We start from the raw sequence: 14,662 nt of genomic DNA on the forward strand, positions 1-14,662 counted from the left end.
TGGGTCTTGGTCTTCTCCTCTATAGAACATTCTGGAGTGGTGGAGGGGAGACCAGGCCCTGGCTCACCAGAACGGCTCTCTGTGGGCAGGGGCGGGGCACAGAGGGCCAGCCTGTGGTGGGCCTGGTCTGAGGCATCCGTGTTGTCCCACAGCGGGAGATGGTGTACTGCCTGGAGCAAGGCCTCATCTACCGCTGCGCCAGCCAGTGCGTGGTGGCCCTGGCCATCTGCAGCGTGGAGATGCCTGACATCATCATCAAGGCGCTGCCTGTCCTGGTTGTGAAGCTCACGCACATCTCAGCCACGGCCAGCATGGCCATTCCACTCCTCGAGTTCCTGTCGAGTAAGCATCTGTGGCTTTGCACGTGTGTATCTGGGTGTGTGTGAGTGAGGTGGACCTTGAGTTTGGGGCTGCGCCTTGCCTGAAGTAACTCGTGCTGCCTTCTCAGACCTCACCTTGGCTGCCTGTAGGCATGCTGTGCTCCGTGGGCCACCCTTTGCTGCCTCAGGGCCTTTGTACCTTCTTCCCCTGTGCTTTGAATGCTTTCCTTCTTGGCCTTTGAGTGGCTGGCTTCTTTCCTCCCCTCAGTGTCAGTTTAAATGGCACAGAAGCCTCCTGTTGCCTGACCTTGGTCCCTGTACTCGGCCTGGCTCTTAGAGCCTCCTCTCTGTCCCCCCTCAACACAGACTACAACTTGGAGGGGCTCTGCTCACCCCTCAGGTTGTGACGTCCAGGAGCTCGGGGTGCCCCGCTCGCCCCTTCCTTCCCAGTACCTCATGCATGTCTGGCCCTCAGCAGGCCCTCAGGCTTGTGGACAACAGGAGCAGGGCAGGGCTTTGCTTCTGTAAAGGGCCACGTGTGATATGCCTTGGCTACCTGTTCTTTTTGCTTACAACTTTTTGAAAAGGTAGAAACCATTCTTAGCTCACAGGTCATAAAGTGAGGCCACTGGCTGGATTGAGCCTGGGGACCATAGTTTGCCAGCCCTTGGAGTAGAGGGCCGAGGCCCAGGGGCAGGGGAAGGTCCTGTTTGGGTGGGTTGTGACCTTCACTGCTTTGCTGCCCTCTTGGGTCGGAGTGGCTGCACTGGCTTTTTAGACACATAGCACAGGACTCTGGCAAACCCCGCCCTGCTGTGGCCGTGGGCCCGTCTTTGCCAGGCCCGTCTGGGCTCCCTCACTGGCTGTCTCCTGGTGTTGCAGCTCTGGCCAGGCTGCCTCACCTCTACAGGAACTTCGCAGCAGAGCAGTATGCCAGTGTGTTTGCCATCTCCCTGCCGTATACCAACCCCTCCAAGTAAGTGCTGCCTTGTATCCCGGTGAGACCCTGCCCCTCCTGGTTGTGGCCCAGGCCAGCTGGAGGCCTCTGCTTGCTGGAGGCCAGGCCTCTCGGAGTAGAAAGCCACACAGGCTCCCTGTGGCCATAGCACCTCTGATCTGCACCCCTAGCTCCTGGCTCATTTCCCTCGGGTGCCACGCTGGACCTCCAGCACTTCTCTTTTCTTCTTGTCGCAGGTTCAATCAGTACATTGTGTGCCTGGCCCATCACGTCATAGCCATGTGGTTCATTAGGTGCCGCCTGCCCTTCCGGAAAGATTTTGTTCCTTATATCACTAAGGTAAGCCAGCGGAGGCCGTGTCCCTTGTTAGGGCCGGGACCTGCTTTGCCGTTGGCTCACCATGGCTGGATCAGGGTGACGGGCAGGGGAGAGAGAGGTGGGGTGCCACTGGGACACAATTCTGCCGCCCTTGTCCTGGGCCTGTAGCTCATCCCAGGCTCACGGTGTACCTGGGCTGGCAGGCGTGGGGGGAAGAAGCCTGTGGGTGCCTGGAGGGCCAGTGCCTTCTGGCCTGCGGCTCAGGTCTGCTCCACTCTGCCAGGGTCTGCGCTCCAACGTTCTCCTGTCTTTTGATGACACCCCCGAAAAGGACAGCTTTAGAGCACGGAGCACCAGTCTCAACGAGAGGCCCAAGAGGTGCGGGGCCTGCGTGGGCGGGCCTGGTGTCAGTGGGGCAGGGCAGGCCCGCAAGCTGTGGCCTGTGGTCGGCATGGTGCGTACGGGCTGGGGCTGAGGGCGTGCCCTGCTCAGACCGTGCTGGGCTCCAAGGTGCCCTGGGGTTGTGAAGCAGGGCGGGGCCTGAGAAGGCTGCGAATGCCCCACACATGGCTGGAGAGGCCAGCGCTGCTCCTCAGCAAGCCGGTTGCTGTGGCCTGCGGTGTTGTGGAGCCTGTGTGCTGGGTCGTGGCCAATCCTGCCTGGGTGACGGGCGAGTACAGATTTGCTGAGTTGGAGATTGAGGTGCTAGTTCTAGGGCATCAGGTTTTGGGACTGACTCCGCTGAACAAGCCCAGGGTTGCATCAGGGCAGCTGACTCCTGAGAAGCCAAACACCTGGCCTGGATGGGAGGATCCAGGGTCCACAGATGCCCAGCCTCGGGCCAGGGTGGCCTGTCCCCCCGAGCTCTCGCCCAGCCCATTGCTAATGGGGGACACGCTCTTCTTCATCACAGCTGCTTTCGCCAAATCTGAGAAGAGCCGTGCTAGGCCTTGTGTTTTCGTTTGCATTTCATTTGAATGACTGCCCCCCTTCCTGTCCCCCACCTTCCCATCCAAGCTTTTTTGGCTCTCCCTAGGTGGGAATACGGCATTTTCCAGAATGACCACGTCAGTGTGACCTAAGTCAGAAGCTGTTCTCTCAAGGTCCTGGTGGCTGGGGGCCGGGGCCTTGAGCTAAGAACTGACCTCTTTTTGAGCTGTGACCTTCAGGGCCTCAGCACCTGGTCCCGAGCGGGTGGGCGGGACGCCTGGTCAGCACAGCCTGGAATCTGCCGTGCGGTGCGATCCACACACGTTTAGTTTGCACTAATGTTCTTTGTTTTGGTATCATGCGTGAAACCTTACTTTTTCTGTCATGTTTACAAGATGTATTTTCATGCATTTTTGTTTTCTGTTTCTTCCCCCTGCTAACTGGCCTCTGGCATGGTTTTTTGTTCATCTCACCCGCGGGCTCTCCATCCTGACCCTGTGGCCTGTGACCTTTCCTCCTCATCCCTCCAATGGCTTGTTTTCCCCTCCCGGGAGCTGGGCTCTCTGGGGCTTGGGCCTTCCTTCCTCACCTGGTAGTTTGAGGATAGCCAGACCCCCCAAACAAGGCTTGAATAACTCTCCACCCGTGAAAGAATTCAAGGAGAGCTCTGCAGCCGATGCCTTCCGGTGCCGCAGCATCAGTGTGTCTGAACATGTGGTCCGCAGGTAGTGGGCTTTGTTGGGTGGGGGGCTCAGACCCTGGAGCTTGGCCCGTGAAGTGGCGCTGCCAGGCGGGAGCACCCGGGTGGCGGTGCATGGGGCTGCTTGCATGACCTCATCTCCTGCCCACGCCCTCCCTGGCCAGAGCTGGAGGAGAGCCCAAGTGACAGCCCTCGGGCCGCAGGGGCCCGTCCTTCCAAGCCCTGCCCTTGGGCCTGGGGAGCCTGGTGGAGAGGGGTGAAAAGGTTGCATTCTGTCACCAAGCCTCGTATGGGCGCGGGTTGGCTGCACAGCATCCTCAGAGGCTGGCCTGGGAGCCTAAAGCAGGGTGACCACCGTGAGATAGAGGGTGTCCAGTGGCAGCACCCACAGGCCTGTCCCTGGAGGTCAGGGGCCTTTGCAAATGAAAGCAGCGCCCATGCAGGTCAGGTGGGGACACACTCTCCAGGGTTCGGCTTTTCTTTCATATCCTCTTTAGTGGACTTTCTTCTTGAGCTTTTTTTCTAGAAAAGGTCTGTTTTCTGTTGTAGCTGAGAGGGAATGGGGGCTTTTGTGTAGGGCAGTGGGCTGGGGGCCAGCCTGTGAGAGGCCGGGCAGGGGAGGCCTGGCCTCTCCAGGGGTGCAGTCTCATCACTTCTCCCTGCTGTGTCTGGGTGCAGGTGTGGGCTCTGGGGGGGGTTATTGCTTCGTGCCGACAGGCCAGGCTGCACTGTCTCCTCACCTGGAAGCTCCTTCAGGCCTCAGCGTCCCACAGCTCGGAGACCCACCCCCTTGCTGACGCCTGGCTGGGGCTCCAGCCTCAGGCTGGCTTCTACCAAGTGGGGTTTGACCTGGGGGGGAGCTGGGGTTGGGGAGTGGTCAGTGAGGCTCCCCTTTCAGCTCTTTTCCAACAAATTCTTTATCATGAGCAAAACTCGGCATAGGGAGTATGAAGTTTGTATCAGAGTGAAACCTGCACAAGCCCCTCCTCCTGGTCACTGGGGCAGGGCCGGGGTGGCCCAAGTGTGTGGGTGAAGAGCCTCACACGAAGCCCAGACCCTTCCTGTCCTCCATGGGAGGTGGCCCTGTGGGCAGAATGCAATCTTTGTCTGTGTGTCCTGTGGTCTCCGTGTCTCTGCATGACTACACTGTTCTGCCACAAAGCCATCACCTGACTCTTCTGCGCTTCGGTGAGGGGATAGCCTGTCTCTCCCCGTCTCCTAAGCCTGTGCTCCAGTGAGCAGGCCTGGGTCTCTCCCATGAGCCCCTGTCTGCCCACCCCCTGGGATGATGTGTCCACTCGGTTTACCAAGCTGTGGCTCGACTGGCCACACGCCCTGGCGGGTCTTTCTGAGTGCAGCCCTCTCAGCACCTGCATGCCTTGAGCTTTGGCCCTGGTGGTAGATGGCTCGGCCCCCACGTGGCACCCTGACTTCGCCGTGGCTCCTCCCTCCAGCAGGATCCAGACATCTCTCACGAGCGCCAGCTTGGGGTCTGCAGATGAGAACTCAATGGCCCAGGCTGACGACAACTTGAAAAATCTCCACCTGGAGCTCACAGAGACGTGTCTGGACATGATGGCCAGATACGTGTTCTCCAACTTCACGGCGGTCCCCAAGAGGTGCGAGTCGGGCTCCAGGACTGGGGCAGGGCCAGAGGGCAGGGCCTAGCTTATCTTCTGTGACTGCACTTGGTCAAAGGGGCAGCAGGAGTGGCACACGGGGCTCCTTCCTGCGGGCGAGGTATTGACCAACACTCTTGTGCTTTCAGGTCCCCTGTGGGAGAGTTCCTCCTGGCGGGTGGCAGGACCAAAACCTGGCTGGTTGGGAACAAGCTTGTCACCGTGACAACGAGCGTGGGGACTGGGACCCGGTCTCTGCTGGGCCTGGACTCAGGAGAGCTGCAGGGCGGCCCAGAGTTGAGGTGACCACTTTTCTGCCCCTGCCTGCCTGGCCTTGATGGTGGCTGGCCTGAGCCCAGGCCTGCATGAGAGACAGTGTCATGCTGGCCTGGAGCCCATGGAATACCTTGGTCACGCTCTGCGGGGACCCTTCTGTCCTCAGCTCTGACCCCAGTGTGCACGTGAGACAGACAAAGGAGGCACCAGCCAAGCTGGAGTCCCAGGCCGGGCAACAGGTGTGCTGTGGAGCCCGGGACCGGGTCCGCTCCATGTCTGGTGAGCCTCTGCCCACCCTGCCTTCCCTCCTGGGTGCCTCTGCGAGTCCCTGTGCTCAGGAAGGTCCTGGGAGCTGAGGATCAAGGTGGCTGCCTTTAGGCCTGCTCCAGTTTCTGAATAACTAGAGTGCTGCCTGTGAGCCCTCGTCACGGGGATGGGGCGGGGGGGACATGACCTTCTGTGCAGCTGTGGCACAAGGCCCCCTTGCCGCTGGGGGCCTGTTCTTGTGGTCAGTGTTTCTTATGAGCCCTCAGCAGCCCTGGCCCTCAGCCCAGCTCACCCCTGGAGTTTTTTACTCTGCTGTAGCTGAAATGAGCCATGGTCTGACTATGGGGCAGGTGATGGGGGCCCTTCCTGCTGCCCTGGGTCCGTCAAGGCTGACACTGACACTGGAAGAGGGCCATGCTTGGGGATGGCCGAGCTGCCTCTGGGCACTAGCTCAGGGCTTGGCCAGCCCAGACCCCAGGTGGAGCAGCCAGGCCTTGCCAGTGGCTTTTCCGCTGGGCGGTGGTGGTCACCAGCCCTCCTGCTCTCCTTCTCCTCAGGGGGCCATGGCCTTCGAGTTGGTGCCTTGGATGCTCCAGCCTCCCACTTTCCTGGCAGCCCTGCTTCCCCGGGCTCACAGACTGCTCCACCCAGCAAGCCCGAGAAGGCCTCAGCCAGCACCCAGCTCCCGGCGCAGAAGGAGAAGACAAACCTGGCAGCTTACGTCCCCCTGCTGACCCAGGGCTGGGCGGAGATCTTGGTCCGGAGGCCCACAGGTACCCCGGGGGGTGGACCTGCGCTCAGCTGGCCTGGGCCGCTGTCAGCCCCTAGTGTGGGACAGTTACATAAAGGCTCTGGACACACAGGAGCCAGTGGCAGGCAGACTGGGCCACAGGAGCAATTCAGAGGTGACTTTTGAGCCGAGTCCCCAGAGAGGAACAGTGAGGGGAGGTCCCATGGCTAAGTGAGGAGATGGTCTGTCCTGGTCTGCTCAGGCTGCCATAATGAAGCACCACAGACTGGACAGCTTAAACAACAGAATTTATTTCCTCCCAGCCCTGGAGCCTGGAAGTCCAAGGTTAGGGTGTCGGCAAGGCTTGTTTTTCCTATGGCCTCTCTCCTTGGCTTTTAGACGGCCGTCTCCTCACTGCATTCTCACGCGGTCGTCCGTCTGTGTCTTAATCTTGTTTTAAGGACACCAGTCAGAATGGATTAGGGTCCGTCCGTGCGGTCTTATTTTACCTTAATCACCGCTTTAAAGAGCCTGTTTCCAAACGCAGTCGTTTTCTGAGGTCCCAGAGGTTAGGGCTCCAACACGTGAATTTGGGGGGACACAACTCAGCCCACGACAGGGGCATTTCAGCCAAGGCCCAGAGCCTGGGAGGCATCTCAGGTGCAGTGTGGGGCCAGTGGTGACCGAGTGGTGAGGAGAGGGATAGGGTGCTGGTCCCATGGAGGCCTTGCGTGCCAGGCTGTGGGGCCGTGGGGGTCGGGGCAGGGAGAGCCTCCTCGTGTGTGTTAGCCCAGTCCTCCCGGTTCCTGTGAGGGAATGGCCGTGGGGGAGGCAGGAAACCAGGTGGGCAGGGAGGAGGTGGACTGAGGTCTAGTGAGATGCTGGGATGTGAGGCTGCTAAGTGAGGAAGGTCAAGTCCAAGCGTGGTCCTCTGGGCCTGGAGGGGAGAGTGGACAGAGCCCAGAAGCCTCTCTGGGCCCCACCCAGAGCCCCCCTTTGGGGAGGAGTCTGCTGCGCTGAGTTGCCTTTGCTGCTCCCCCTCTGGCCCTGAGCCTGGCTGAGCCTGTCCTGAGTGTGGGAACTGCCCTGGGGCAGCAGGTGCTGTGAGCTAAGGGCCCCTTGTGCTTGTCACTGAGGCCAGTGACCACTGGTGGCTGCCCTGACCTCAGGGCCTGGGGCAGGAGGACTGGGGGTGGGAGCGTCAGGGCAAGGCCAGGGGCATGCCTTGCCTGGTCCCCCCACCGTTACTCCCTGGTGGAGCACGAGGCATGTTCCCTAAAGGCCAGTGTGGCTGGGGCTGCCCGGGGAGGGCCGGGAGGGGATGGCTGTTCGGACGTGCTGGGCCTGAGCCCTGAGCCCTGTGGGGTGCTGGCTGCCCCGCTGCAGGGAACACCAGCTGGCTGATGAGCCTGGAGAACCCACTCAGCCCCTTCTCCTCGGACATCAACAACACGCCCCTGCAGGAGCTGTCCAATGCCCTAATGGCCGCCGAGCGCTTCAAGGAGCGTCGCGACACGGCCCTGTACAAGTCGCTGTCGGTGCCGGCGGCCGGCTCAGCCAAGCCCCCCCCACCCCCACGCTCTAACACAGGTGAGCGCTGGCCTCTCGCCCACCTGGTGTGCCCTGTCTGATGGCAGATGCGCCCGGGATGGGGTCCTGAGCCTTCTTGGTGCTGCCAGCCTCAGGCATTGGGAGAAGGCTGGCTGCTGGGGGACGCCCATCTCCAGAGAGCGGGGCCTGCTCCTGCAGGGGCGACCTTCTTCTTTGGAGACGCGGTACCATGAATCGGTGGGCTCGAGGCCCTGCTCAGCTTGCCCTACTCATGGGGTGGACACGGGCAGGGCCAGGCGAGGCGTTGGTTCTGCACCCTCCTCGGGATGCCCGGTGCCAGGGGTTCCAGGAAGCCGCCGCACTTCTGGTTGGGTTTAGGTTTGGGTTTGGGTTTGGATGCGCCGAGCACACCTGAGCCTGCCTGCTCCTGCCTGCGCTCTCATGGCCCTGCCCAGCTGGGCCCGTGCTGTCCTTCAACCCCCGGCCTTCCCTGTGGCCAGATGACACTTAGAGGCCGAGGACCTCTACTCATGAGAAGGAGGGATGCACTCCTCGCCCCAGATGTCCGCTCCAGCAGCTTGGAGAGCTGGGACCCGTGTGTGCCACACCCATCCCCCCAGCCGATCGCTGGCCCTCCCCTCTCTCTCTCCAGGCTCCGGGTCTGTGCAGGACTAGTGGTGCCTGTCCTCTCTGCTCGACCTGTGCGTAGTCTCTCCTTCTGCTGACTGGCCGCTCACGGTTTCCCTTGCAGTGGCCTCTTTCTCCTCCCTGTATCAGTCCAGTTGCCAAGGAAAGCTGCACAGGAGCATTTCCTGGGCAGGTATTCGTGCGTCTCTTTAAGGAAAGCGGTGTTTGCTGCAGAGCACCACTGTGCCCTCTAGATGCTGACTCATCGTCCCTCATCCACTCACCCCTCCATGATGGCACCTCAGCCTCTCGTCGCCCTCTGGGTGCAGGGCCCTGACTCGCATGAGGACGTCGGTGCCGAATGTGTTTGCTTTGCCAGCGGGAACCCCTGCTGTCTCGCGCTTTCATGGCTGAGCTCTGTTCCTGAGCCAGACAGGCCCTCCCAGCCCCTTCTTCAGGCCTGAGGAGGTGACCTTGGGCAACTGAACCCCAGAGGCCGACAGAGGATAGCTTTTGGGGTGCGAGCCTGGCTCGGGGGCTCAGCCGAGCTGCCCCTGCCCCGGCCTCTGGTGGTCTGACTGGCTTTGTGAACCCACAAATTGGGACGTGTCTGCCTTTCGTAGTGGGCTGGCCAAGGGCCTTGCAGACCGGCTTCTGGCCCGTGGCTCCCAGGCCCCGGCAGGGAGGGTGTGGCCTGCTCGGGGCTCCAGCTGCCCAGGCCCTACTGCGTGGGCAGGAGCCAGCTAGGAGCGTGTAGTGGCAGAGGGGCTCTCGTGGGCGGCTAATGGACTGCGCGCGTGCGGGGCTGCGTGCGGGCGGCGCTAACTCGGTTGCTTCTTCTCACCCCCCTCTCCCTGGCTCTGGCACAGGAAACGCGGCTTGGGGGCGTCATGCTCTCTCCTAAGTGCGCCGGGCTCGGAGTTGGCCTGGACTCGGAAGGCTAGCCTCCACTCTCCAGAATGGCTCCCGAGCCTGTGTTCCCACACAGGGACTTTCCCGCTGCAGTCTTTCAACCAGCTCTGGCTTCTCCCCAGTTCCTGAGGGCTGGTGTAGGCATGCCCTCCTCCTGAGCCGAGGCCCCATCTCAGGCGGGTGGGGGGAGCGGCTTGCTCATGGGGGTCCGGCCTGCGCTTGCCCACCTGCCTTGCTGAAGGAGCAGAGGCGGCTTCTGTGGACACTGGGGTGGGTAGGTGGGGACTAGAGGAGCCAGATGTCCTCTCATCCTGACCCCTGGGAGCCCATGTAGGAGACACCTTGTGTCAGGGCTCACACCCAGGGCGCTCAGAGTGCCCTCCTCCAGCTGGCTCGATGGGAAGGGTTGGCCCTGCTGGGGGGCCACTGTGCCCTCTCGTGGGGGGAAAGCTGGTACCCCTGAGGCCACGTGAGCTCCTGGCGGCCGGGCCGGCACCCAGCAGCACCGTGTGTGTCTTTCCAGACTCTGCGGTAGTTCTGGAGGAGGGAAGTCCAGGCGAGGCTAGTTTGCCAGTGGATCCCCCCGAACTGGAAGACTTTGAGGCAACCCTAGGCACAGACGGGAGCTATCGGCACACTGAAGCTTTCAGCAGGGTGAGTGCAGCCGGGGACCAGAGCCGGCCTGAGGGTCCCTGTCGGTGCTTGCCATCTGGACCTCCATTGCCAGGCGGGCCTCTAGACCTCAAGCCCAGCTACTGAGAGGGAGAGGGAGGGTCGGGTGGGAGGTGGGGGCTGAGGCGGGGGTGGGGGCAGGTGCGGGACCTCCACCTTAAGCTTTGTGGCACATCACTGATTTGCTCTGAACTCTAGAAAATTTTTCCACTGTCCCCCCCACCCCATCCCCTTGCCTTTTCTTATCTAAAAAAAACGGCTAGATGTTCTACCAAGTCCTTGCTGTAAGACATTGTGGGGTTTTCCAGTGGTCTACCCAGGAATATAGCTTCTCATTGCTGGTATCCTTTAGCCTGTGGGGCTGTTGTCTCCTCTGCTGAGTATGGGGCACAGGGAGGTGCTTTCGGGGGATGGGGGGACCATCAGTTCGGTGCTGGGCAGCTCCATGGCCCTGGGCTGGAGGACGGGTGGGGCCTTGTTGCCTCCAGGTGGGCTCAGTGGTGCCTCTTTTTGTTTTTTTAGTATATTGAATTTTCATTGTCTTTTTTTTTTTAATTTTTGGCTGTGTTGGGTCTTCGTTGCTGTGCATGGGCTTTTCTCTAGTTGCGGCGAGGGGGGGCTACTCTTCGTTGAGGTGCGCGGGCTTCTCGATGTGGTGGCTTCTCTTGCTGTGGAGCACGGGCTCTAGGCGCGTGGGCTTCAGTAGTTGTGGCTCGCGGGCTCTAGAGCACAGGCTCAGTAGCTGTGGCGCACGGGCTTAGTTGCTCCGCGGCATGTGGGATCTTCCCAGACAAGGGCTTGAACCTGTGTACCCTGCATTAACAGGCGGATTCTTAGTCACTGTGCCACTGGGGAAGTCCCCTCAGTGGTGCCTCTTGATGAAGATTTTCTTTGGATACGCTCTTTGCAGTCATCTTCAACCTCCAGCCAGGAGGAGAAGTCATTCCACGCCGAGGAGTTGGCTGCTGGGGGGATCCCCATCGAGCGGGCCGTCTCCTCTGAGGGCTCCCGGCCCTCTGTGGAGCTCGCCTTCCAGCCCTCGCAGCCCCTGAGCAAGTCAAGCTCATCGCCTGAACTACAGACCCTGCAGGACATCCTTGGGGACCCTGGGGACAAGGCTGATGTCGGCCGGCTGAGCCCTGAGGCCAAGGCCCGGTCACAGTCAGGGATCCTGGACAGGGAAGGTGCTGCCTGGTCAGCCCCAGGCGAAGAGAGCCAGGGCCAGGGTTCCACCCAGCCTGAGGGTCCCTTGCCTTCCAGCTGTCCCCGCTCCCCCAGTGGGCTGCGGCCTCGAGGCTACACTATCTCTGATTCGGCCCCGTCACGCAGGGGCAAGAGGGTGGAAAGGGACACCTTCAAGAGCAGAGCTGGGACCTCCAATACCGAGAAGGTGCCGGGTATCAACCCCAGGTGAGCCTTGCTCTCCTGGTGGGAGTGCCTGGATGCTCCCTGTGGGGACGTGGTGCCTGAGGGGCCCAGGGCAGAGCAGGCTGGGGTACAGGTCTGCACATCCTCTGCCCCGTGGCTGGTCGGAGCCACAGGAGAGGGTAGCTCCTTGGGTGATGAGGCTCGGGCCCTGCTGCTCTCCACATGGGCTGTGACCGTATTGGCTGTGACCCTGGCCCTGGGTGTGTAGCTCCAAGCCCAGCCCCCATCATCTCTCTTCCCCTGCAGCTTTGTGTTCCTGCAGCTCTACCACTCACCTTTCTTTGGTGATGAGTCCAACAAACCAATCCTTTTGCCCAATGAGGTAGGCGGGCCCTCTCTCCCCTTAGGGTCCCCCTGGAGCCTGGCTGGGGGTGCACAGTGGGATGATGCCCCAGGGCTGGGCAGTGGGGGCTATAGCCCAGGCTCGTGGAGGGCTACGGCCTCAGGTCCCCACGGCAGCCTGCGGTAACCTGCCTGCGTGAGGAGAGGCCTCTCCTGGACAGGCATTGGGCTGGGGCTGGCTGGGCAGGGCTGGTGGTAGGGGACAGCCTCTGCCCTGGGCTCAGGCAGGGCTCTGTGGCTACAGTCTTTTGAGCGGTCAGTGCAGCTCCTTGACCAGATCCCATCGTATGACACACACAAGATCGCCGTCCTGTACGTGGGAGAAGGCCAGGTGAGGCTGCCAGGCTGGCAGGGGCCAGCCTACATGCTGGGCAGAGCCGGGGGGCCACCCCACCGGGGGTGGGGGTGGGGGTCTGGGCCCTTGTCCTCCGCAGAGCTTGGTCACTGCAGGGCCGCTGGAGTGTCAGGTGCCCATTGAGCTCTGTGCCAGGGACCCAGGAGTGAGAGTGACAGGTAGTGTGTGAGCACGTGGTGCACGGAGTGGCGAGGACCGAGGAGGAGGAGGAGGTGGCGGGTCCAGGGAGCCTGCGCAGGTGTGAGCGGCACGCTTTTCATGTCGCTGACCCGAGGGAGGCGACATGGAGTGCAGACGTGGAAGAAGTGAGGGAGGCGAGCGTGCATGCAGGTGGGGGCGGCATAGTGTGCTCCAGGGCCGGCACAGAGGGGAGGGGTGCCGGGCGGGGTGTGGGCGGTGGGGGCAGGAAGCAGTGGGGCTGTGGCGGGAACTCGGACAGCACCCAGTGAGACGGGAGGGCCTCAGGTGGTTCCGAGCGAAGGGTTCAAGTTGACTCGACCTGAGTCTCAAAAGCACCCTCCGGCTGAGGCTGAGAACCGGCAGAGGTGGGGCAGTGGGCGGAGTGAGAGGCAGGTTGGAGGAGCGGGGACAGAGGGGTGCCGAGGGCTCTGGGTGTGTTCTGAAGCTGAGCTGGCCCAGTTTAGTGGCAGGCTAGTTACGAGAGAGTGGGGGAGCGGGGTGACACAGCTGGGCAACGACGAGAATGAAGCTGCCTCGCCCTGAATGAAGCTGCCTCGCCCTGAGTCGGGTCGATGGCAGAAGTGGGGCTGTCTGCCCAGACACACCAGTCACCCCGCCCCTGGGTCCCCAGCAGCAACAAGCCCTTGGGGTCCTGAGAGCCAGGGAGGGGCGGCATGTGGTTGGGGGGTGGCCTGGGAGCAGATGCCACCATGCCCCGTTTGTCTCCCTGCAGAGCAACAGTGAGCTCGCCATCCTGTCCAATGAGCACGGCTCCTACAGGTACACGGAGTTCCTGACGGGGCTGGGCAAGCTCATCGAGCTCAAGGACTGCCAGCCGGACAAGGTGTACCTGGGTGGCCTGGACGTGTGTGGCGAGGACGGCCAGTTCACCTACTGCTGGCATGATGACATCATGCAAGGTGTGTGCCCTCCCGCGCCCGCTCCTCCCAGCTCCTGCGGGCCCTTAGGAGCCTCCGGAGAAACCTAGCCCTCCTCTCAGGGGCACTGAGGGCTGTACCCACTGCCACCTGTCCTGGCCCCCAGCCTCAGCCTGAGGAGCCCTCACTGGCACCCTGCCTGGGTTGGCGCCACCCCGCTCAGCTCCGCTCCGCCCCACCCCGCAGCCGTCTTCCACATCGCCACCCTGATGCCCACCAAGGACGTGGACAAGCACCGCTGTGACAAGAAGCGCCACCTGGGCAACGACTTCGTGTCCATTGTCTACAACGACTCCGGCGAGGACTTCAAGCTCGGCACCATCAAAGTGAGCAAGGGGCCCTCGGGGCAGGTGGGCGTGGATCTGGGCCCCAGGCCCCCAGGCTGGAAGCCGCATCTCTCTGGGGGAAGTGCCCCCTGCTCTGTGTTGAGCAGAGATAGCGAGCTCCGCTGGGTCAGCGTTGGTGACATCACGACCCGCTTGTGCACCCCCCTGAGGTGGCGGGCCCCCACCTGGGCCGTGTCCTCTTCTGTGATGAGGACAACACCCATTGGTTTCCTCTTGCAGCTGTGCTTGGCGGGTGCATGGCAGGTGGTGGGTATAGCAGCGTTTGCTTGTAACAGCCCTGAGCCCTGTCCCCCAGTCCGTCCCTCATGTCGTCGCACAGCGGTTGGGCTGGGCCTGGTATCACCCCCTTTCCTAGAGGAGGTTGCTGGGGCTCGAGGTCCCGCAGGGAGGAGGCAGGCTCAGTGCAGGTGGCTTGTCACAGGGTGGCCACGTGTGGACGAGCTGCAAGGCCGAGTGGGCAGGTGCCTGGCGCAGCCCAGGGTCTGAGGTGGCAGTGCTCAGGGGCGTTGGGATTTATTCTGAGTGCATTGAGCAGCCTTGGAGGAGGTCACTGAACACAGACCCCCTGGGGCTTGGGGCAGAGACTCTGGTAGAGGCAGGAGTGTCTGGGGAGGCCGAAGTGGGCCTCTTGCGTTGTAGAGCTGTGGGGGAGGGGGCGGGGGGAGGGCGACGGCGCATGCACACACACACACGTGGATGGGAGGAAACCTCAGAGGGGCCTGAGATGTGGGTGCTCCGTGTGCCATCCTGGGCGGCCCAGGAACTTGCAGAGCTCCACATGCTGCTCTCAGCCGACAGTGAGGCAGGTGTCCGCTGGGCAGCACAGAAGCCCTGGGCAGTGTGGAGGGATTGGGAGCTGTGTGCCCGTCTGGCTTATGCAGGCTGTAGGTGAGGCAGTAGAGGGGTGACAGGGTGGTGGCCCCCAGGCCAGGTGAGGAGGAAGTGTGGGTGTGCAGGTGGTGGCTACACGTGCTGAGTTAGCGGGCGTCTAACCAATGAGCCCGCTGCCCTCCTGGGCTAAGTGTGGGGTGGCAGAAAGTGGCCCTCGGTGCTGGGGTGACCCCTGCTCTTGTCCGGGCAGGGCCAGTTCAACTTTGTCCACGTGATCATCACCCCCCTGGACTATGAGTGCAACCTGGTGTCGCTGCGGTGCAGGAAAGGTGAGGCGCGGGGCCAGGTGGGGAGGCACCCG

General features: G+C 62.1%; 1 protein-coding gene across 7 annotated transcripts in view; it reads left to right on the forward strand.

The window, feature by feature from the left end:
- The window catches only part of TSC2 (TSC complex subunit 2), a 38,105-nt gene that overhangs the window by 22,591 nt on the left and 852 nt on the right, over positions 1 to 14,662 (forward strand). Inside the window, exons 22-39 of one of the 7 annotated variants that reach the window (XM_036824778.1) lie at positions 153 to 342; positions 1,203 to 1,296; positions 1,515 to 1,617; positions 1,880 to 1,974; positions 3,123 to 3,251; positions 4,681 to 4,845; positions 4,995 to 5,147; positions 5,288 to 5,400; positions 5,946 to 6,161; positions 7,505 to 7,708; positions 8,421 to 8,489; positions 9,732 to 9,862; positions 10,791 to 11,290; positions 11,555 to 11,630; positions 11,895 to 11,981; positions 12,919 to 13,105; positions 13,310 to 13,449; positions 14,552 to 14,630. In XM_036824778.1, coding sequence (XP_036680673.1) covers positions 153 to 342; positions 1,203 to 1,296; positions 1,515 to 1,617; positions 1,880 to 1,974; positions 3,123 to 3,251; positions 4,681 to 4,845; positions 4,995 to 5,147; positions 5,288 to 5,400; positions 5,946 to 6,161; positions 7,505 to 7,708; positions 8,421 to 8,489; positions 9,732 to 9,862; positions 10,791 to 11,290; positions 11,555 to 11,630; positions 11,895 to 11,981; positions 12,919 to 13,105; positions 13,310 to 13,449; positions 14,552 to 14,630 — 2,731 coding nt within the window. The remainder of the gene's footprint in view (positions 1 to 152; positions 343 to 1,202; positions 1,297 to 1,514; positions 1,618 to 1,879; positions 1,975 to 3,122; positions 3,252 to 4,680; positions 4,846 to 4,994; positions 5,148 to 5,287; positions 5,401 to 5,945; positions 6,162 to 7,504; positions 7,709 to 8,420; positions 8,490 to 9,731; positions 9,863 to 10,790; positions 11,291 to 11,554; positions 11,631 to 11,894; positions 11,982 to 12,918; positions 13,106 to 13,309; positions 13,450 to 14,551; positions 14,631 to 14,662) is intronic. The other 6 variants (XM_036824779.1, XM_036824780.1, XM_036824781.1 and 3 more) reach the window with 6 other exon arrangements.

The sequence above is a fragment of the Balaenoptera musculus genome, chromosome 15 (assembly GCF_009873245.2).
Source record: "Balaenoptera musculus isolate JJ_BM4_2016_0621 chromosome 15, mBalMus1.pri.v3, whole genome shotgun sequence".
In the NCBI taxonomy this organism is placed as follows: Eukaryota; Metazoa; Chordata; class Mammalia; order Artiodactyla; family Balaenopteridae; genus Balaenoptera; species Balaenoptera musculus.